At 30.1% G+C, this 21,964-nt stretch overlaps 2 protein-coding genes and 1 non-coding gene across 3 annotated transcripts; 2 read left to right on the top strand and 1 right to left on the bottom strand.

Moving 5' to 3' along the window:
* On the top strand, positions 1–2,838 carry LOC129315149 (nascent polypeptide-associated complex subunit beta-like). Its single transcript, XM_054958710.1, has 6 exons — positions 1–91; positions 1,195–1,262; positions 1,667–1,815; positions 1,961–2,017; positions 2,207–2,245; positions 2,336–2,838. The coding sequence occupies exons 2-6, from the start codon at positions 1,195–1,197 to the stop codon at positions 2,509–2,511; spliced, it is 489 nt and encodes a 162-aa protein (XP_054814685.1). The 5' UTR covers positions 1–91; the 3' UTR covers positions 2,512–2,838.
* On the top strand, positions 703–785 carry LOC129316917 (small nucleolar RNA Z159/U59). Its single transcript, XR_008594843.1, has one exon. It is a non-coding gene; the product is annotated as a small nucleolar RNA Z159/U59 (small nucleolar RNA).
* Positions 2,839–16,514: 13,676 nt separating the features above from the next.
* Positions 16,515–21,158, bottom strand: LOC129315755 (leucine-rich repeat receptor-like kinase protein HAR1). Its single transcript, XM_054959765.1, has 2 exons — positions 18,464–21,158; positions 16,515–17,383 (listed from the first exon to the last, which is right to left on the bottom strand). The coding sequence occupies exons 1-2, from the start codon at positions 21,030–21,032 to the stop codon at positions 17,019–17,021; spliced, it is 2,934 nt and encodes a 977-aa protein (XP_054815740.1). The 5' UTR covers positions 21,033–21,158; the 3' UTR covers positions 16,515–17,018.
* Positions 21,159–21,964: the final 806 nt, after the last annotated feature.

Genomic DNA, 21,964 nt, shown 5'->3' with positions numbered 1-21,964 from the left:
TTGTTTCTTTTGGTCTTCCATTTTACTCCTGGTCTGCGAACTAAGGTTCCCCCTTGTTTGAGACCTCGAAGGTCAAAGAAATTTAGCGAAGGTAACATGTTTGCCACTTGTCTACATCAGTCTAGCAATACTTTCTCTTTCAGGTTTTCATCATATGACTATCATTTCCTGCGATTTATTGTGGTCATCGCTAAATTCATTTTCTGTAGGGTGTGGGTTTGCGATTATGTTAGCATCTATTTTATAATTCTTTTTTCTGTTTCGGGGGCGAATATTGGTTTTAAGGGATTGATAAATCCTATTCGTATGAGTTGATGTGATTTTCGTGTTGATTTTTAGGGGTGTTTGATATGATTGATTACGCCAAGTTAAATCTTCCTGGATTCTATTTGATTTGTTCTTTGATGAAGTCAAGTTTCATTATCTTGGATCTTGGAGTCATTTTTTCTTAGCTCATGTCTAAGGGATTGAATTGGTAAAGTTGTTATGGAAGAATCACTTTTTTCTCTGGAGTGTCATTTAAGTGCTTGTAGCTAGGGAATTTAAGGAATAATGCGTTCTGTGAGAGATTTGAGCATAGGTAATGTGATTTATGATTGATGCCTGATTAGTTGCGGGGTTTGATTGCTTCATTGAGAAAATGAGACATTGACGCTTTTAATATTTGTCATCAAGAATTTTCCAATCATGGGTGTCTACATTGCCTCCAAGGATGAATAAAAATAACTTTCGTTCTTCTGAGTTGCTCAGTGCGGAAAATTATTGGAGACCTGAACTGAGGAGGCTTTATGAAAAAAATCTTTTTATTTTAGGTTTCTATCGAACCTTTAGGGTTTAAAATTAGACTCAATCTTTTGCTGCAAACTTAGTGCTGTATTTTAGTCAAGGATGATCACCTCTATTATCCTTTTTTCCCCCTTTGTAATTGTGTGTATAATGTATTCTGCGAGAGGCTTGTTCATGGCCTTTCTGATATCTGGATTCTTGGCCTATGCATGATAAAGCAAGATGTTATGAAAAAGAGAGAAGAAAAATTTGACCCTTTTTTTTTTTGGATTTTGGATACAAGTGATCCTATCGTTTGCTTTTGGTGCTTCAGATAGGTCTCATATTTTTCATTGATATTTGGCGGTCTGCATTGAAGCTTAGTTTTAAATGATGAATCTTTTGTTCTGACATTTTACATCTACGCAGATGAATAGGGAAAAGTTGATGAAGATGGCCGGTTCAGTTCGAACTGGTGGGAAGGGTACCATGAGAAGGTATGTGCATGTACCCATCTGGTGATTTTCATTCATTTGATGTTAGGTTTAGTAGATACCAGATAGATTGCTGCAGATGCTCTTTTCTATTTGATGTTTTGGTTTATGTCACCTTTCCATTGATGTAGTTCTAGAATTTCTCTGAACCAAATAAGGATCCATTTTTCTACCCAAAAGAAAAAAAGAATTCATTTTTGCATGTTTCTTCTCTGTATCATTTTTAAATGTTGCACTTTCCACAGAAGTTAGCATCTATACAACCAAATTCAGCATCATGCCTTTTTCTTCCCAATTTTGTTTTGTTGTATTTTGTTTCAGACATTTTGGAATATATCTTCAACTATTACATTGAGTTGTTTTGAGTTTAATTTTAACAATGACGTAATGAATTCTGAAAATTACAGAAAGAAGAAGGCCGTCCACAAGACAACTACTACAGATGACAAAAGGCTTCAGAGCACCTTGAAAAGAATAGGGGTGAATGCTATCCCTGCAATTGAAGAAGTTAACATCTTCAAGGATGATGTAGTTATCCAGTTTCTAAACCCTAAAGGTAATGTCAATTGGTGCTGTGTATTTTGTTTTCATGTTGATGAAATTGAGTGTTGGCTATAATGTCAATTTGAGATGTGTATTTTTTACGTCTTAATTCTTAACAAAATTGAGTGTGGACTGAATTGTTAATTTGTTTTGTTCAGTTCAAGCGTCAATTGCTGCTAATACCTGGGTTGTTAGCGGCGCTCCTCAAACAAAGAGTAAGCATCTTTCATTAAGGCTATAATAAGATATACTACTATCTGACTGAACTCATGAAATTTGGAGTGCATCAAGGAATTTTCCGGCACACTATTGGAATATTCTGGAATTTAAAGTGCTCCCTATTCTTAAAATAACTCAAAGCTAGATTTGCACTTAACATTTGACGTGTGATTTCTCTCTTGCAGAGTTGCAGGATATACTCCCGAACATTATCCACCAATTAGGTATTTGCCTCAATGTCATCTCAGTTACACAACTTTTCTTTTTTATTTTTTTCCTGCATACTGAGTTTCTTCCCTTGAAAAACAATGCAGGACCAGACAACCTGGAAAATCTGAAAAAGCTAGCAGAGCAGTTCCAGAAGCAGGCTCCTGAAGCAGCAGGTGCTGGTGCAAACGCCGAGCAAGAGGAGGATGACGATGAGGTCCCGGATCTTGTTGCCGGGGAGACCTTTGAGACAGCTGCTGAGGAGAAGACCCAAGTATCTTAGATTAGCGTTTGACTGTGCCAATATTTGCTCTTGTTTCCAAGCTTGCTTTTTTTCCTTTTCAAATTTCAAGTATTTACAGGTGCTTCATGTTTACTTTAAATAGTAGCAATACTCCTGAATCAGCTTTCCGTCCTCCTACTAATACCTTACCTGTATTAAGTCATTCATGCGCCTCGTCGTTGAAGGTAGCAACCAGTTTTGCTGCTTTACGTGCAATCTGAGTTCACATTTGGGTCCAAGAAGCAATGAAGGGACAGTGAAACGATATTTTTTATCTTGCGTAGGGCTTGCCAAAGTAATTCAAGAGATCGATTATTTCTGCATTAACATGACTGAATTTGTGCCGAAAGTTTGCAAGCTTGATTTGCTTTATAAGATGGTCAGAAGCATCATCATCGTTAGTCATCTTTATCACAGTTCACAGCTGAGCTAACTGTTTGAGTGTCTAAATTATCAGGCCGTGTGTGTGCGCCTAGCATCAGAATGGTGTTCTGTAATGTTCTTCGGAACCCGAAATATTCCCCAAAAAAAAAAAAAATCTAAAAGCCGAGATCATGTAGTAACGTGTAGTTATGGGTGATTAAAGCTATAGTTTGGTTCGGTTTGGATTGAAACATAAATCAATTGGTTTGTACAAAGAATGATAGTTGATTGGTTTTTATTTTTAAAGTCAGTTTGATTCAATTTTTAGGTGGTGTTGTTCGATTTGTTTTATATATGAATGAAGGTTCAATATTTTTTAACTCTTTTTTTCTCCTTGCATATTTTAAAATCAAGTTACATTTGAATAAAAATTAATATTATATGAAAAATAAAAATATTCAAATTTTGTTATTAATAAATATTAGAATATATGCATTGTAAGTAATATTAACATAAGTTAAATTTTATTATAAATTATCTTAATATCTATAATGCAAAGAAACTTATTTTAAATCAATAAAAGGAAAATGTGGTTTAGTAGCATGTCCTGAAGGTTGAAACATTTGACTCTTCTTAGTCAGCAATGACAATACACTTCTCCTTAATTTAGATCATCTTTTACTCTAAAAACAATTAACAAAATTGAGAAAACTAGGGTTAGTGATTCTATTATGTTACATTTGGATAGGTGGATTTAAGTTGGCAATTTAGATTTGAAATTTCAGATTTAAAATTCATATATTTTAAATTTTTTTTTTTGGATTATATAAATTTTTTATTATAATATTAAAATTCTTTATTTGGATATAAAGTAAAATTTTAAATTTTAGATGCTATATTTGAATTTAAAAAAACTTGGATGACATTGGTAATTCATTTCCAGTCAAAGTCGATGGTTCAATGGCCAACTTCTTCCTGGATTAGACTGTCAATGCCAACTAGAATTGTAGCACTGGCGATGATCGAGATGAGACAGCCAACTTTCACCAAGATTAGACTGACGTGACAATAAGGACTAGACAGCCAACTTCCCAGGAGACTTGACCGACAACGACGACCAGGACAATTGAGACCGAACAACTGACTTCCACCTAATATGTTATTAATATATATATATATATATATATATTGGTAACATATTTTTCTCCAACCAATATTTAATGGGTGTTAATGGGGAAACTTATGATAAAATATAAAAAGAAAACATAACTTTGAATTAATATAAGATTTACTATAAGGATCTAACATAACTTTGAATCAATGTAAGATTTACTATAAGGATCTAGAACACCAAAAAATAAAAATGTAGGGATCTGAAACACACACACACAAAAAAAAAAATTAAGGTCCTAAAACAAAACTTGAATAAAGTGCAGGAACTTAAAATGATGTTTTACCAAATATCATTGATATGCCTTGTAAATATAATTAAAAAAATTACTCTCTCCCCCTCCCCTCTCTAGTATAAAAATATTCTAAATAAGTAAATCTAATTTATAGAATATAAATAGACAAAATCTATATGAAGATATGTGTAAGTATGTGAAGCATGATTTTTAAGAAATTCAATTTCGATAAAGTGTTCATTTGTCTCTTCATGGCTCATTTAATTTACTTATTTCTTGGCAAGAAATAAGAACATTCATATTTTTGAATTTTATAATTTCATTTAATTGTTGATTTAGTTTTTATGTTCTATAAAAAAAAAATTCACTTCCCCTCCTGGTTCTTTTTAAAAATCCTTCCAAATACCTCATCAAGATTTAGAAATTTTGTTAAAATAAGTTATTGCATGTATAAATTCTTCATGAGTTTTCAAATTACTCTTATCATTATATTATGGTTTACATGTTTCAGTGTAATTTTTATAATAAAATAAATTCAAAAATATGTCAAAACAACTCTAACAAAGTTTCTACCAAATTTTGACAGTCATTAAATGCATGACTAGAAACAGTTTTAGGATAAATTAAATTAATAGTTTGTGATAAGGCAATGAGAAAGTTTCACAGTTCCAAACATGAAAATTAATGGAAAGTGCTTCTTCCCCAACTTAATTTCATAGTGTAAACTGACCTACCTTAAGGTCTTCAGGTAGATCAACATTCTAGTCTCCACTCATTTCTCATTGTTTCCCAACACTTGAGAGCCTAGAAAATCTATTCATAATGAATACAATACATAGTTAATTTAAATTTTATTCGAATTAGTAAATATTTCTTTTATTTTTGAAATATATAAAGAAGAAAAAAGTCAGCTTATAGTTTATCTAAAAATTAAAATTGAATTAAAAATCAGAAAAATTGTATGATTGATTTTTCTTTTCTTCCCCCCTCCTCCTATATATCCTAGATAATTTAGAAATATTATCATCACTCTCTCAAACTAATCCGAACCTAATATGTGAAGCCATTCTTCCCAACAATGGCATCGCACATTTATGTGTATCTTGAGATGCTTCTAGCATTTTATTTGATACAAGTGCAAATTATAAGACTCAAACTTAAAACTTTAAAATAAACTTATTCAATTCTCTCAATTAATTGAATCGAGTGCTCTCAATTATAATTGAATCTTCTGCACGATTTGTAAAATAGATATTCTAGTTTTATAATATTTTTTATTGAAAACTTGCCTCCACGATTAATTGATTTGTATAAAGAAGTAAACATTTTCTTAATCAATCCTTTCACCTTTTGGTATAATTACTTGAGACACTTGGCACTTCATAGAATTAGTGAATAATGAAACAGAGGGAAGGTGGATAAACATGCAACACATGCTTTAAAATAATTCCTTTGGAAATTAATGGCGTATCTTTCTCTTAATAATCCTGATATGTGCACTTTGAGAAAGAGACAATATGTGTGTGTGATGGATAAGAATATAGGTAATTCTTTTTGTGATGTAGAGATCACAAAAGTAAATTTTGACTCTTTTAATATGATATTTTTCATGCACATGAGTGCATACAGGCTGGGGTGTACTGGATTCACCCCAACTCAGAAAAAAATTTAAAAATTATTTTTAAAAAATATGAAATAATTTTATTAATAAGTACAAATATAATTGTAATTATTTAAAATAAATTTTTTAAAACTAGTATTAGGATTAAAAGTAATAATTTTTAAAAATGATATATATATATATATATTTTAACAATTATGTATTATTTTTACATAATATTAAGTTAAACAGTCAATTTAAATTTAAAAAATTTAGAAAAACTGAAACAATCCAAGGTATTTATGTTAGTAAAAAAAATTCAAATACTAAGGAAAATAATATTATAAAATAATTAATTTTTACAACAAAAATTAAAAAAAAATTGCACACACATTATGCATGTTCGAGCTAGGCATGGCATGGGAAGGTTTAACCTTTACATGATGCCCAATCCGACTAGCTCAAGTAGGACCAGCCTATCAAATCACCAGTAACATGCTTAAAATATTGAACTATCTATCAATTGTGCTGGATTGTTAGTGAATATAAGTAATATTGTATAACAACAAAAATTCAAATTTTATTATCCTCTTCATTAAAAAATATAAAATATCTTTAATTATTTCATCCCCTAATAAATTAATAAAATATCTTTAAATTAATATTTTATTTTTATATTTACCCTTATTTAATAAGGTTTTTTTACTTAAAAATATATATAAAGTGATTTATTTATTAAGAAAATTTTTGAAAAAAAATACATTAACTATATTTTAAAATATTAAAAATATCTTATATTTTTAAATATTCAACCCATCAAAAAATACTTTACATTTTTTTAAATGGAGAGAGTATTAATATTAGAATTTTATTAGTAAGTAATTTTATAATCACATTTTAAACTATACAACCTATCTTAATTCTAATGATTCTCACACTTAATTAATCTATGTTTAAAAAAATTGATGAAGGGTAGGATATATCTTTAATCGGGAAGTTTGGTTGTTAAGCATTACATGTGTCATTGAAAGAGCTTAATTTCAGCATTGAATGAACGAAAAGTGATTCAAAGTGCAAATGGTAGATTATTGGCATAAACTCAGAACCATCCAAGTTGTTTCCTGGTAAAAAGGCATAGCACATATTCTTTTTTAAATTATTATGTATATTTTCCATCATCGCCCACTATGTTTCAGAACATATTCATATTCTCTATGACCTTAAAGACTATTCTTTTCATTTTTTTATAAAAAGATAATAATAATAATAATAATAACAATATTCAAGGGAATAACTCTGCAGAGGAAAAATTATCAAGTTCAGTATTTTTTTACAAGTAGTTCATGGATATGTGTAGATTCAGATTTGTCATTTTCTTAAGCAAAAATTTGACTCATATAGAACTAATCCTATCTGTTCAATAAATTTAGATAATTTACATTCTTTCTTAAAAATAAAAAATTATGATGGATAAAATTGATGAACTTACTTAACTTGTGAATTAGCTCGTTTAATTTGTAAGTTAAATAAGTCAATTTTGTTTGAGGGGAAGTGACATTAAAGGACAAAAATTTGAATTAAACTTAAGTAGAGATCAAAAGATATGAAAGTTTGAAATAAATACCAAATATCGTTCAGTGAATTAATGAGCTAAAAATTTACTACTCTCATTCCATAAATTTACGATCATTAAACAAAAATTTGCCAATGAAATTCGCTAATTTATAAGGAAAAAACTTGTCAATCATATCACTACTTCCAGTGATTTTCTACTCTCATATCCTTATTTGCAATGCTCAAAATACTAATTTTCAAGTAAGATTCATTAATTTATGAAGGAAAATATTTTCAAGTAATAATATGTTTGACAAATCAACAAATCTCATTTACAAATTTTTATCTTGAGGGTTGCAAGTCATGAAATGAAAGTAACAACCTTTTATACCAATTCACTAAATTATCTTTAGTCCTTATTTCAGATTTCCAATTCTATTAATTGTTAAAGCAAAGTAGCTAATTGTCGAAAGAATAAAATCTTTTGGTGCTTTAAATCATTCTCTTAATCCCACACAAAAAGAAAAAAGAAATTCAATGACATGACCCTCCTTTTGTCCTAGCATGAAGACATGACTTTTTTAAAAATTCATTTTAATATCAATATGTCTAATAAAAAAAGGGGAAATAAAAATTAAGATTCCCAAAGAGAGACAGATCCACAAAGAAATGTATGGCATATGTTCAACAATGCTTTCATTTCATTGAATTGGAAATTGGCAATGCAGGCTAGCTAGCTAGCTAGCTAGGTCTTCCAGAAACATTGTTGAATGCTTATCAATTGATTCAACCCTGCAATAATATATGGAGATAGTGGAAACGATTTGTAAAGTGATCATTAAAACCTTCAATGATTGGTCCTTTTAATTTCTTGGGTTTATTCCTTTCTGTATACATTTGTATTGGAAAACATTGTTTTGAGAACCGTACTAGACAATTCGGTCCAACACTCGAACCAGTTGAACTATGTTGATCAGACTCATTAACGGCTCAATTTGAATTGAAGAAAACATTTTCATGGTTGGGTCAAGTTGGAACGAGATTAAGTTACCGTTAAGCTAGAAACAAGAGTTAAATTGAAAACCTGAACATTTTTCGTAGAATCAGCGAGCTTGAACCTGATATAAAAAAAAAAAAGGTTAAAAAAAATCTAAAATTTCAAAAATTAGACTGTTCTAAAAACTAGATTTATTTTTGGACCTTTCACACACACACATGATTTGGAGCAATTTTTCAAGGAAGATATACATCGACAACTATAGCTTACTCATGCTTACTTTAATCAATATTCACCTATGTTCAACAAGTTATTATAGAATTATAAGTTATAATGTTATTAATTTATGATTATGTTATTATTAATTTTATTAAATTAGTATATGTGAATTTATTTCTTATACAAATATTATATATGCATTTAATAAAAATCGAGATCTACTCACCTTTTTCAGTTTAACATTGGTGAACAGATTTAATTTTATTATGCCTAATTATTTTTTTATTCTTTTTGAAGGATATATAGATATATTGGACACAACTTTTTTGGTGCTTTTGCTGCTCTATGGATAACATCCAATACACTTGTGCGTGCTGTTTCTCTCATATGTAAAAGGTCAATTATAGATTTCTTTTGTGATCGACAAGATATGCTTCAACTTTTTATATTAAAAAAGCCTGACATGGGAATGTCAGGCAAAAATATTATATATTCTTTTTATTTAAAAATATAAAATATTTTTTAAAAGTTAAATATTAAAAAATATAAAATATTTTTAGTCTTTTAAAGTGTAATCATTATCTTTTTTTCTAAAAGTACCGATAATTTTATATTTATTATAGGATATTTAACAGGAATAAGTATAAAAAGATGAAGTTAGTTTAAAAGTAGGTAATTATTTTTTTAAAGGGTAAGATTCGGTTAAAAATACCTTATATTTTTAAACGAAGAGAGTATATATTAATTTAAGAAATACAAGGAAAAAATGTACTTATCTTTTTTAAAAATAAAGTTTTGAAAGCTATGTATAAATAACATTCCTAATATTTGAAAGTTTATAATAAACCCTCCTAAGCTCTGACATTTATACAGAACTTCCCTATTATTAATTTTGTTCATTACTTATAATTTCATATAACTCAAAGTTTGAGTTGAGTTATATGCACACAAAAAAAAAGAGGTTATTTTCATATATAACTCTACCTCTTAAACTTTATTTTTTTCCTTTTATTTGTTATAAAAAAATAAAGTTTAAGAGGTCGAGTGTATAGTTAATGGTTGGAGTTGTACGCATATAGACGTGATGGTTACGAGAATTCATTTTTAATTTTTGAAAGTTAAAAAAAATTATTTATACGTGATTCAAAGTGTAGGAATATTTTTTATAATTTAGTCTAAAAATGATAAAAATATTAAACAACCATTATTAATTAATGATACTGACTCGAAGATGTGCAAGGATAATAAATCCTCAAAAATTAGGAACTCATGAATTTTATGAAATTAATGTTTTTAAGAAATAAAAAGAATATTTTATATTTTATAAAAAATAATAAAATAAAAAACATGAAATTTTTTTACCTAAATCAATTGATCTTAATTTTAGAGGATATGTACAAGTATGAATTCGAAAGCAGGGACGACATGAAAAGAAAACAGTCATATGCTCAAACTCCAACTTCTTTATAAAGGACCGATCTATATTTTTCCAAGAGTTAAAAGGCACTGTACAAGCCACTGATATACACATAAATAAAAGAAATAGAAATTGAAAGTTTTTTTATGTACGCATATTTATACGCTTGGAACCAAAACTTACACAGAAAATTGTGGAAAGAATTTAGAAGGAAACATATAAATTTATAAATCTTCTATTATTATTTAATTAACATATATATCCTTGGGAGAATAATGACAATAAAATACCTTACAAGAAGATTATGTAAAATGAAGACCTTCAAACTTAGTTGTAAACATAGAAGTTTAAATTGTAAATTATTTTAATATTTTAATTATAAAATAGATCCCTATTTTATATTAATTTCTTTCAAAATTTTTAATTATCTTTCTCCCTGCCTTTTCTTTAGCTCAATTTTATCACGTGGGACTCTTTCCTATATATTAATTCCCATATAACTTTAAGTGTTCACAAGTCTTTATACTCCTTACTCCTTCTGGTCCTTATTATAAAGCGCCTTTTCGAAGAATTCATTAGTTCTTAATATGAAGCTCTCAGTAAGGTATTAATTAAATTTTTTAATAGAATAAAGTGGCAAAAATACCTACAGAGTAGTCAACCAAAAGCATCTAATATTCTAAAGTAAAAAAAGGGTAAAAATATTCATAACGTTATATGAATAGATGTAAAAGTAATCAAACCATTAACTTTGATCTAACGTCGTTAACTTTGACCGTTAAATATTAATTGTGCATGCCACGTGTCAGTCTTTACTAACACAAACTAATAAAGAGGCAAAAATAATCATAAAGTCATTGGTTAAGAGCAAAAATACCCATAACGTTACTAGAGTTAGTGTATAAGTGACCAATTCATCAAATTTCTCAAATGTTGACCGTTTAATTGCCACATAAGCAAAAGTTAACTATTTTTTTACTGATATAGATATAAAATATTTCCAGATGATTTTTACGGATGTTGATCAATTATCATGTTAGTACTTATAATGTTACTTTAGTGATACAATAGTGATCAATCCATGTAAAATCCATGCCACATGATTTTCTTTACATCACCATATATCTCGTCCCCTTCATTTTCCCTCTCTACTTATTTTTCTTGTTTGTAAAACCTAAGATTTAACATAGTGAGATAGGTTGTACACAATCAAAGATCAAGACTGAACACACCTCCCACATTACCCTATCTTAAGAACATTATCACAACCTTAAACAATTTTATTTATGATAAGTTCAAAATTTTTAAATGATTTTCGTCACTACTATAAAGAAACAAGTGATATAATTTGATATTTGGTTAGAATAATATTTTTTCACATGATATTCATACAATAATCGATTAACTTTTAGAAAATTTCATTTGAAAATATTTTTTGTTCATGTCAGTAAAAAAATGATCAACTTTTGCTTAAGTATCAGCTAAACAGTCAACATTTAAGGAATTTGATGGATTGGTCACTTCTGCACCAACTTTGATAATATTATGGGTATTTTTGCTCATGGCCATTGACTTTGTGGGTATTTTTATCCCTTTATTAGTTCACATCAGCAAAAACTGACACGTGACATGCACAGTCAGTATTTAATGGTCAAAGTTAATGACGTTAGGTCAAAATTAATGATTTAGTCACTTTTTCACTCACTCATTCAACGTTATGAGTATTTTTATCTTTTTTTTTTCACTTTATGATACCGGGTGCCCCTAACTGATCACTTTGTAAATATTTTTGCCTCTTTATCCTTTTTAATGTTACCTCTATTTAAACTCATTAACTATACATGAGAGAGAATGTAATGTAAATTTAAAATTTTTTCATTTAAACAGGGATAAAATTGAAAGTTTATTCTATTTTCCTATAAATTTAATGATTTAATTACCTCTTCTTAGTTTTGATGAGATGGTTAAAAGTGCTTTATAATAAAAATCAAAAGATGAGTACTCCCTTTGGTTCTATTTATAAGTCATTTTTACCAATCTCATCAATACCAATATAACAAAAGTATAAAGAATAAAATTTAGTAAAATTATAAAAAAATAAATAAACTATATAATATTATTTTTCTGTTTCTCTCTCTCTTACTTTTTAAGGGTAGTTTAAACATTTTATTTGAAACAAAATATCACTATCAATCAAATGACTTATAAAGTGGACCACTTCACCTTTTTAAAAGATGATCAATAAAGTAGACCAGAGGGAGTACATGTATAGGAATTGAAATGTATATATGATGAAGACTGAAGGGTGTAAATATGATCAGCACACACGTAACATGTGTGTATAAAATATATATGGTGGGAATTTTAAATAAGACAATATTAAAATAGGACTAAAGTGTATTTCTGTCTTTAAAGTATTTTTTGAGAAGCACTCAATACACTAACATTATTATTGAATTAATTTTGCCTTTAAAGTTATTAAAACGAAATATTTTTATTCTTTCTATTAAAATTTTAACATTAACATCAAATATTGACCGTTAGAAAATTTGATGGAATGAGCAAAAATGCTCCATTTTAATAAGTTTAAGGGTAAAATTATTTTAACAAAAATGTTAGGATATTGAGTGTTCCTTGAGAAATATTTCAAAGGTAAAAATACACCTTTACCCATTAAAATATAATCACATAAATTGTATGGAATGCGCAAAAAGAAATTAATTCTTATCGTTCAACAATGCTTTCATTGTATGGGAATTGGAAGGCACTTGTCATCTTGTATACATACACCGTTAAAAAAATTTGCAATGATGACATTTTTTTAAAAAAAATTTGGACTATAAAATATTTTTATTTTCCTAACTTAGACTCATTTATTAAAGTTTATTAAAGTCATATATTTTTATTTAAAAATATATTTTAATTTGTTTTTTTATTGAAAAATACTATAAATTAAGTTAGTAGAAAGCATTTTAGTATAAATAAACTTCAAATTAGACTTTTTTTGAAAAGAAATTGTATGTATTATAATTAGCTTCCTTCTTTTTCTGAATGAATATTGTTGGACTGTATATTCAATTTACTTTTTTATACTTAATATATGACATATATGAATAGTCATTTAGTTTATTTTTCTTAAGACATTTAAATTAATTAAAAAATATAATAATTTAAATAAAGCATATAATTTATTTATTTTTTCTCATTTTGCTATGAACGCAATCTTGATTACTAAGGTAATTAAATAACAACCAATAAACATTTGTATGTAATTCTGAATTCTAGGAAGGTTTCCAATAAAAGTATGAAAATCAACTGGTTTAATTTCTTTTGTGATGGTGAAGCTGATTCTTCTTTGAATCCCTCTTTTCGTTAAAGGCCTGAAAGAGTATTTGATTAAGGAAGAATAATTTCAATAATTAGTAAATATTATCACATATGGAAGGATATGTATAAGAGATATCCTTGCCGTTGGTTTCTTTTTTAGGGTAACTTTTATGAAACTTGGTAACCAATTAATAACTTATGTGACAGAATTTAAAACCAATCTTTATGTCACTGAGTCTTAATCAAAATATATAAAAGAGAATAATCTCTTAATAATAGCATGACATATAAATGACTTAATTGAACACGATATATTCTTTGTAAAAAATTATCCAACCGTTAAGATATTAAAACCTAGTATATATGTATGTATGTATGTATATTATGTGATCATATAATTATTATGCTACACACGATAATTAGTAGTTAAAGTTATTAAACATGATAGAGAGACTTCGCTAATAATTTTCACATCAAATTAAGCCTACCCACACTTGACTTCTCAATACGTTGACACATCTTACAGCTTACAACTTTTGCCAATATACCTATTTGCTTGTGTATGAAAAAATATTGTTATTGAATATTTTGAAATTTTCAAATTATTTACTGATTAATAATAATAGTCTAAATTAAATATATTAAAAATTTTATTAGAAAGAGTGAATATAAATACTTGTCCATCGTAATACTTCCTCTATGTCCTATTTTATAAGACATTTTTTAAGATAATTTGGCAATTCAAAATATAAAATGTTTAGAAAAAGGGGGTTTTTTTTTAGTGATGATATATTTTTCTTCCCTCTTTCGTATTTATGAAGAGTATTTTTGGAATTTTATAAAAAAATTAATATTGTAAACTACTCCTTTGGTCTTATTTAAAGAGAAAAGAAAGTGTATTTGTTTTGATTATATTTACAAAGCTTATCAATGATTATTATATTAATCTTTATCCTTATTAAACGTTAAAAATATTATTAAATAATATAATATTTTAATTTTAAATTATATCTATTTAATAGAAATAAAATTAAAAATTTATTGAATTTGTAGATAGTTAATGAAATTAATTTAAGGTTTTCCTTGATTCCAATAAAAATATTAAAAAATAATTTTTAAATAAGATTAAAAAATTATATTTAATAAATTTTATTAATATTTGTAATTTTATAAAAAAAAGGAAAGTGTAGAATCTATGCTTGACCTTTTTACTATTCTTGTCATTTTACGTGGTAAGTGTGTGAACTAACTTGCCAAACTATATAGCACTTATATAAGTAATCATTTATTACCATAATTACAAGGAGACAGAAACAATATAATATTGTTCGTGTCCACTAACTAATATTATTATAATGATCATAACCTCTAAGATGTGAAACAAGTTTATGCATGATTGATGAAATTATCAAACTTATTTCAAATCTCAGTTTATGCCCTGTCTCCTTGCGGGTGTTTTGTCAATCATTTCTTCTACATTTATAAATTATAAATCTTCCTATTTTCCCCAATAGCATTCTCCATTAAGTTAATGGCAAATTTTAACACAGATTTTCTTTTGTCATTTCTTTGTCCACTATTCTTCCATTTCACGGTAATTAATTAATTAATAAGAATTTCATTTGTGGCTCCACTTGTCAGGTTTAACAGATTGTGTCTCAATTTAATTTCATGATATTCTCTCTACAGGAATTTAAACTAACCCAAATAAAAGGAAAGCTCCTATATACTTAATAAATTTATATTCTTACGGCAGTTATATTCGATTAAATTAAAATAAGTGAATTTTTAATTCAAATATAAGCTTAAAAATTAAATTATCAATGTACAAAAGCTAGTAGTTTTTTTTATTGCTCACATGTATCTTTTTATTGAAGACAATTTTATTCAAAGCATAGTTAGTCACTAAATATGAACACATCTTTGAGCACAAATTTAAACCTTAATTCATTATATTGTAAGAGATTAGTCTTTTTTGTTGAACCTAATTTCCATTGATGCAATTGCTAGTAATAGTTATGAATGCAAACTGGGGTAAGGCTGGCTAAAAAAAAAAATACTGAGTAAGTAATGGATAAAAATTAAATTCACTTATTTTAATTTGATCCATTGAAAAAAAATCATTATGTGTGCCAGAGTCGGGAATAAGGGCCAGGCCTGGAGGGCCGGGCTTGGAGGTCCTGTTTAAATAAGGGTTCGGGCTTTTAAAATAATTTTTTTTAAAGTAATCGGGCTTGAAAGCTTGGCCCTGATAAGCCTTGTAAAAAAGGGCTTGGGTTCGGGTAGCCCTTCAAGCCCTGTTATATTATTATTATTATTATTATTATTTTCTTTGGTGAAACACATGTTTAAAGTTAATGACCTGCTCACCTGATCCTACACACATTATATTATTATTAATTTTAATTTCTTCTAAAATTAATTTAATATAATTTAATAAATATTAGTGTATAGTATAAAATTTTTGATATTTTTTATTTTTATATAATTATTATGTTTGTATATTTATAAAAAATGAATTATTTTTTAACCAAGATTTAAATTTTATTATTAGACTTCTAAATGTGTGTTGTTTAATTTTTTAAAAATTATGAGAATTTTATTTTTTAATTTTAGAATATTTTAATTAATTTATAATGTTTAATTTTATTTTTTTTAAAAAGGGCTTACGGGCCCAGCCCTAAGCCCTTCACATAAGAGCCGGGCTTGAAAAACAGGGTTCAAAATAGGAAACCGAGCTTTAGGGCTCAAGCCCTTAAGGGTCAGGTCCGCCCGTATTCCTAACTTTAATGTGTGTGTGTGTGTGTGTTTTTTTTTTTTTTTTAGAATATATATTAAATATTTTTAAGTAAAACTTAGTTATGTATGAGAAGAGAAAGATGCTAAGCTCTTGAATGAAAACGGATCAAGACACCTTGAATACATGCATTAATAAATTCGAATCCCCGCTCAAAGGTGGTCTCAACAAAAAGATTGTAAAATAGACAATATATATTATTAGGCACAAAATATTCATTACATTATAATTTCATCCTTCTAACTTTCAGAATTCTTAAATAAGTTCTGCAAAAAAAGTACCACATACATAAATGAAAAAAGGAATTAGGGAACAAAATCACAGAAAAACATAATCAACCATTCCTCACTTAAGTTCTATATATACATATTTTGATTGATTTTGACTTGAGCAAACTTACATATATAATTACACCAAAATTCAACCACATCACAAAGAAAAAAAAGAAAGAAACAACAAGACAATATATATATATATATATATATTTATATATCTTCTACTTCCACATAATGATTACATTTCATTTTTTCTTTAAAATTTCCCCTGCGTTTATTCACTAGTCACGAACAAAAGCTTAGGTTGTGCATGGATTCCATGCAAAATAAGACAATAATTTTCAGTCTAATTTTACTAAGAAGATTTAATTCACCATTTTCATCGTGCCACGTAAACGTCACACCTCGTGATGACGTGGCACACGATGATAAGTGAGATAGATCAGAGAAAAACCGAAAATATGATCTTCTCAATAATCTCGGACTGAAAACTAAAACTGGTGATTTATAAAAGTATAGGGTTTTATTAATTATAGAGCTTATATGATATTTTTAGAGGTGAATCAGATTGGGAGGAGACTGAGGAGGAGGATTAATATTGGTGAGCATATGAACGACTTCTCTCATGGTGGGTCTGGAAGTGCCTTTCTCTTCCACGCACATCATGGCTATCTTGAACATATGAATCACTCCTGTGAGAGGATATCCAGTGAGCCTCGGGTCCACAACGGCCATCACCATCGCCGTGTCCGACGGCGACGGAGCCAGCTCCGACGTCGTGTTCTTCACCCACCCAACGATGTCGACGCCGTCGCCAAACTCGCCCACCGGTTTCCTCCCCACTATCAGCTCCAGCAGCACCACTCCGAAGCTGTACACGTCGCTCTTCTCGTCCACTTTCAGTGTGTATGCGTACTCTGCAACACCATTCGAGAACCACAAGAAGAAGAAGAAGAAGAAGAAGCTGTGAGAAGAGCTATGGATGTTGAATATGCAGATGAGATATATTTACTGAATAACCGTTGTTTTTTTTTTTTAAATTTTTGTAGTGTTTCTAACTTGTTGTCTCAGAAGGCTTTGCCTGGAAATGAAGACCATTTATCTGTTGCAAAATATGTGGCTTTATGATGAAAATAATAATTGAATTTTAGTATGTTTTTATGTGCATTTAAAATGGATGAAGTTCAATATTTAATTCAATTAAAAATAAGTATTTACTTTGAAATATCTGACAAAATTATGATACTTCTTTGATAAATATGTTAAACTGTATGAGCTCATTTAATCGAGCATCTAAATTTTATTATTTGACTCATTTTAAATATACATATTTAGACAAATGAAATCTGAATATATGTGAAGTACGAAATTCATATATATTGACCTCTTGGAAATTCGCTTTGTGCCTCTATGCTATATACATGCGTATCATATAATGAGATTTAAATTCTCTTTGAAGTTTTGAGATGTGTGAATTTTTTTTTTGAATTTTTTAACATTTTTATTATTTTATTATTTTTTATAAAAATATTTTCTTACTTTTTTGAAAGACACAAACTTCACTGAAATTCATATATCTTAATTTCAGAAGATTGCAATCTCATATAATAAATTTCTTGACATTCTTAGATATAAAAAATCAAAAAAATACTTTTGAAGTGAAATAATAGGAAAAGAAGAAATAAATTCAAATTAAAATTAAAGTAAATGACAAATTTAATATCCAACGTACCTCTTGTAAAAAAAAAATAGAGATTAAAAATTCTCATAAAATTTGAAAAGAGAGATGAAACATGAAAAGTAAAAGTGTAAATATAGAATCTAGTCGTTTGTTTTTTTACCTGTAATTTGTTTTCTCTAGTTCTCTAAACTCCAAACTCTATAAGACAAATTTCACAGAATATAATGATTTGTGATCCAAATTAAATATTACGAGTATTAAAAGAATCGTAGTTAGTTATAGGTAGTTAGAAAGAGAGGAGAAACAGAACCAGAACCTGGAGCGATGTAGCCGTATGAACCAGCAATGGAGGACATAGACTGAGAAGCTCCAGGATCAAGAAGAAACTTAGCCAATCCAAAATCTGCAACATGAGCTTCAAAATATGCATCCAACAATATATTATTCGACTTCACGTCCCTGTGTATGATCCCCGGCGAGCAATCATGATGAAGATAACACAGTCCCTTCGCCGCCTCGACGGCGATCTTGTATCTTGCTTCCCACTGCAAATGGCCTCCTTTCGCGCCATGAAGCCATTCCCCTAAGCTTCCATTGCTCATATACTCATAAACCAGCAAGTTGGTGTCCTTGTTCGATACGTACCCTAACAGCCTCACTATGTTTCTGTGTCTGATCCTCCCTAACGTCTCTATCTCCGCCTTGAACCCGTAATCGTTCCGGCCGCTCCTTCCCTGACCCACTAGTCTCTTGATGGCCACGTCGTTGCCATCTCTGGTGGACCCTCTGTACACGATCCCTGCCCCGCCTTTTCCGATTATGTTCTCTTCCTTCAAGCATTCGAGGACGTCGTCGGCTTTGAAGTTTAGACGATGGAACAAGGTGAGCTTCCAGGTCATGGATTTGTGGTGCTTTCGTTTTCTGAGTGCGTAGATTGTGATGAGGACGACGAGGATGGTGGTGAGGAGGGAGATTGTGATGACTATGATTTTGATGGATTTGAGAGGCTTGTGGGGTTTGCAGGAGTGATCTTGTGGGAAGCAAAGTTTGGTGTTCCCGGCGAAGCTCTCGCCTGAGAAGACGCTGAATTGGCCGCCGGTGGGGATTCTGCCTTCCAGATTGTTGTTGGAGAGATCGAGTGTGGTCAGGCTCACCATGTAACGGATTTCGTCTGGAATTGAACCTGTTAGGTGGTTCGATGAGAGGTTGAGAATGCTTAGGACTGTTATGTTATTGATTCCTCTGGGGATTTCTCCAGCGAGCTTGTTCCGGCTGAGATCCACGGCCGTTAAGGAAGCACAGTGAGTTATGGAATCTGGAATTGGACCCGTGAGGTTGTTGAAGCTCATGTTCATCTTCGTCAGCATCGGCAGGTTGAACATTTCCTCGGGAATCTCACCAACGAATTGGTTCATGTCTAGTAAGAGACTCTGCAAGCTCCGGAGGTTTCCGATCGCCGGAGGGATTTTTCCGGTGAATAAGTTATTCGAAAGCGTCAAAATCCCGAGAACTTCGCCGGACATGTCCGACGGAAGCTCGCCGGAGAACATGTTGTTACTGAGGTCGATCATCGACACAGAAGGAAGATTGAAAAACCCAGAAGGAATCGAACCGTTGAGGAAATTATTAGAAATTCGAACTTTCTTCAGAGATTTACACTCACCCAACTGCTCAGGAATTGGACCGTAGAAGGAATTGTTCATGAGAATGAAAATCTCTAACCTTCCTCCTTTACACAAATCCTTCGGAACCATCCCGGTGAAATGATTACCGGCAACGTCAAGCATCTTGAATTTCCCGTTCGTGCCCAGATTTTCCGGCAAGATGAACGAGAAATCGTTCTCCCAAACTTGAAGAACTTCCAAATGAAGAAGGTCGCCGATGAATGATGGGATAGAGCCACGAAGCTTGTTCTCGTACAGATTGATCAAAGTTAGGTTCCTTAATTCCGAAAAACTGGAGGGTATCTCTCCGGTGAGGCTGTTGGCGGATAAATCCAGCGACATGAGGCTAATCATGCCTGAGAGTTCAGGTGGGATTTCTCCGGTGAGATTGTTCTGCTGCAGAAACAGACTATTCACCTTCTTCAAATTGCCCAAGCTCGGTGGAATCTCGCCGGATAAATTACAGTACGATAAATCAATTAGTTCAAGCGAACTCGTCGTGCCCAGCTCCGGTGGAATACCTCCTTGGTAGGCATTACTGTACCCCAAATGCAATTGCCTGAGCTTCTTCAATTTCGCTAAACTCGCCGGGATTTTCCCTCCAAGGTTGTTCATGTTCAGCCGCAGAATTTCCAAGCTCTCAAACTCTGAATAACTCTCCGGTATCTCGCCCGAAAAGTAATTCCCGGCTAGCCAGAGCTGCTTCAGTTTCTTCAGTTTCACAACCTCCTCCGGTAACGAGCCGTTGAAGCTGTTATCATAAACGTCTAGAATCTCAAGCTCCGGCATGTTGAGTGTGATCTCGCTAGGGAAGTCTCCGTTCAAGGCGTTGTGTGAGACATTGAGGACTTGCAGAGAAGTAAGTTTGGCGAGCTCTTTGGGAAGACCGCCAGTTAGGTTGTCTTGTGAAAGGGTTAGATTGACCAGCTTGTCCAGAAGACCGATCTCCGGCGGAATAGAGCCAAACAGAGGATGGAACGAAACATTCAAAGAGACAACCCGGGAATAGTCGTCACAGGAGACTCCGGAGAAGCCACAGTGAGCAGAGGGAGAAGGAGAGGGTTTCCAATCCTCCATGGCTGAAGGTGAAGCGTTTGGTCTCTTGAGGGAAGCTTTGAGCTTGAGCAGAGCATCGAGGTCAGAGGATGCACTGGACAGAGTGGAACCGTACCAGACGAAGGAAAGGAAGAAGGGGATGCAACAGAGAGTGGATCTTCTCATGGCTCTCTATGTTTTGTTCTTCTTCTTCTTCTTGGGAGTACGGTGAAGATGAAGATGAGGGTTCTAAATTTGCATTTGGGAAGTTGATGTTTGTGGAGTGGCAAAGCTGATGAAGCTCTGTTTTGGGTTTCAGTACATGCAGTGTATTTAAACTACGTTTCAAATGCAAGATTAACGAAGGGGCGTTGGCCTCCGAAAAAGACAAAACTCAGTCATAATTATCGAGTTATTGAAGTGGAATTTTAATCTCTATTTGTTTATTTTTCACATTTCCTAATTATATTCTAGCTAAATATTTTGTATAAATACTTTATTAATAATAATTAAAATCTTAATGTATCACTTTTAAAAATAATAATAAATGAAGTAATTGTATTGTATATTTGGAAAAACAAGGCTAAAGTATATAATTTTTTTTAAAACTTTAAAACAGTTGCACGGAAATCTTTATATTTAAAAGTTTAAAATTAATACCTCTAATTTTTTTTTATCATGAACTTTCTTGTTATTTTTTTTAATTATCTTATTAATAGAAATAATTATGTCATATTAAAAAAAAGCACTCAATAATTTATGTGGCATTTAAAGTAAGTTAATAATAATTTTATAAAAAATTTATTCATATTTTTCTATTATTATTAGCTTTCATTGAATACCTTATAAATTCTTATATATCTTTTTTTTTTAATATGATATGACAACTTCAGTTAGTAAGATACTTTCTTCATTAAAAAATATAAAATATTTTTAACTAAATTTTATCTCTCAATAAAATAATTATTTATCTTCAAATTAGTCCTATCTTTTTATATTTATTTCTATTTAATAGGATGTTTCATCCTAAAATAAATATAAATAATTTATTTAATAGGGACACTTAAAAAAAGATAATAATTATACTTTGAAAGATTAAAAATATTTTACATTTTCTA

Source organism: Prosopis cineraria, unplaced genomic scaffold (genome assembly GCF_029017545.1).
Source record: "Prosopis cineraria cultivar Desert tree isolate PC_DT_omini unplaced genomic scaffold, ASM2901754v1 PC7, whole genome shotgun sequence".
Classification (NCBI taxonomy): domain Eukaryota; kingdom Viridiplantae; phylum Streptophyta; class Magnoliopsida; order Fabales; family Fabaceae; genus Prosopis; species Prosopis cineraria.
This window is presented reverse-complemented; position numbering and strand designations above follow the sequence as displayed.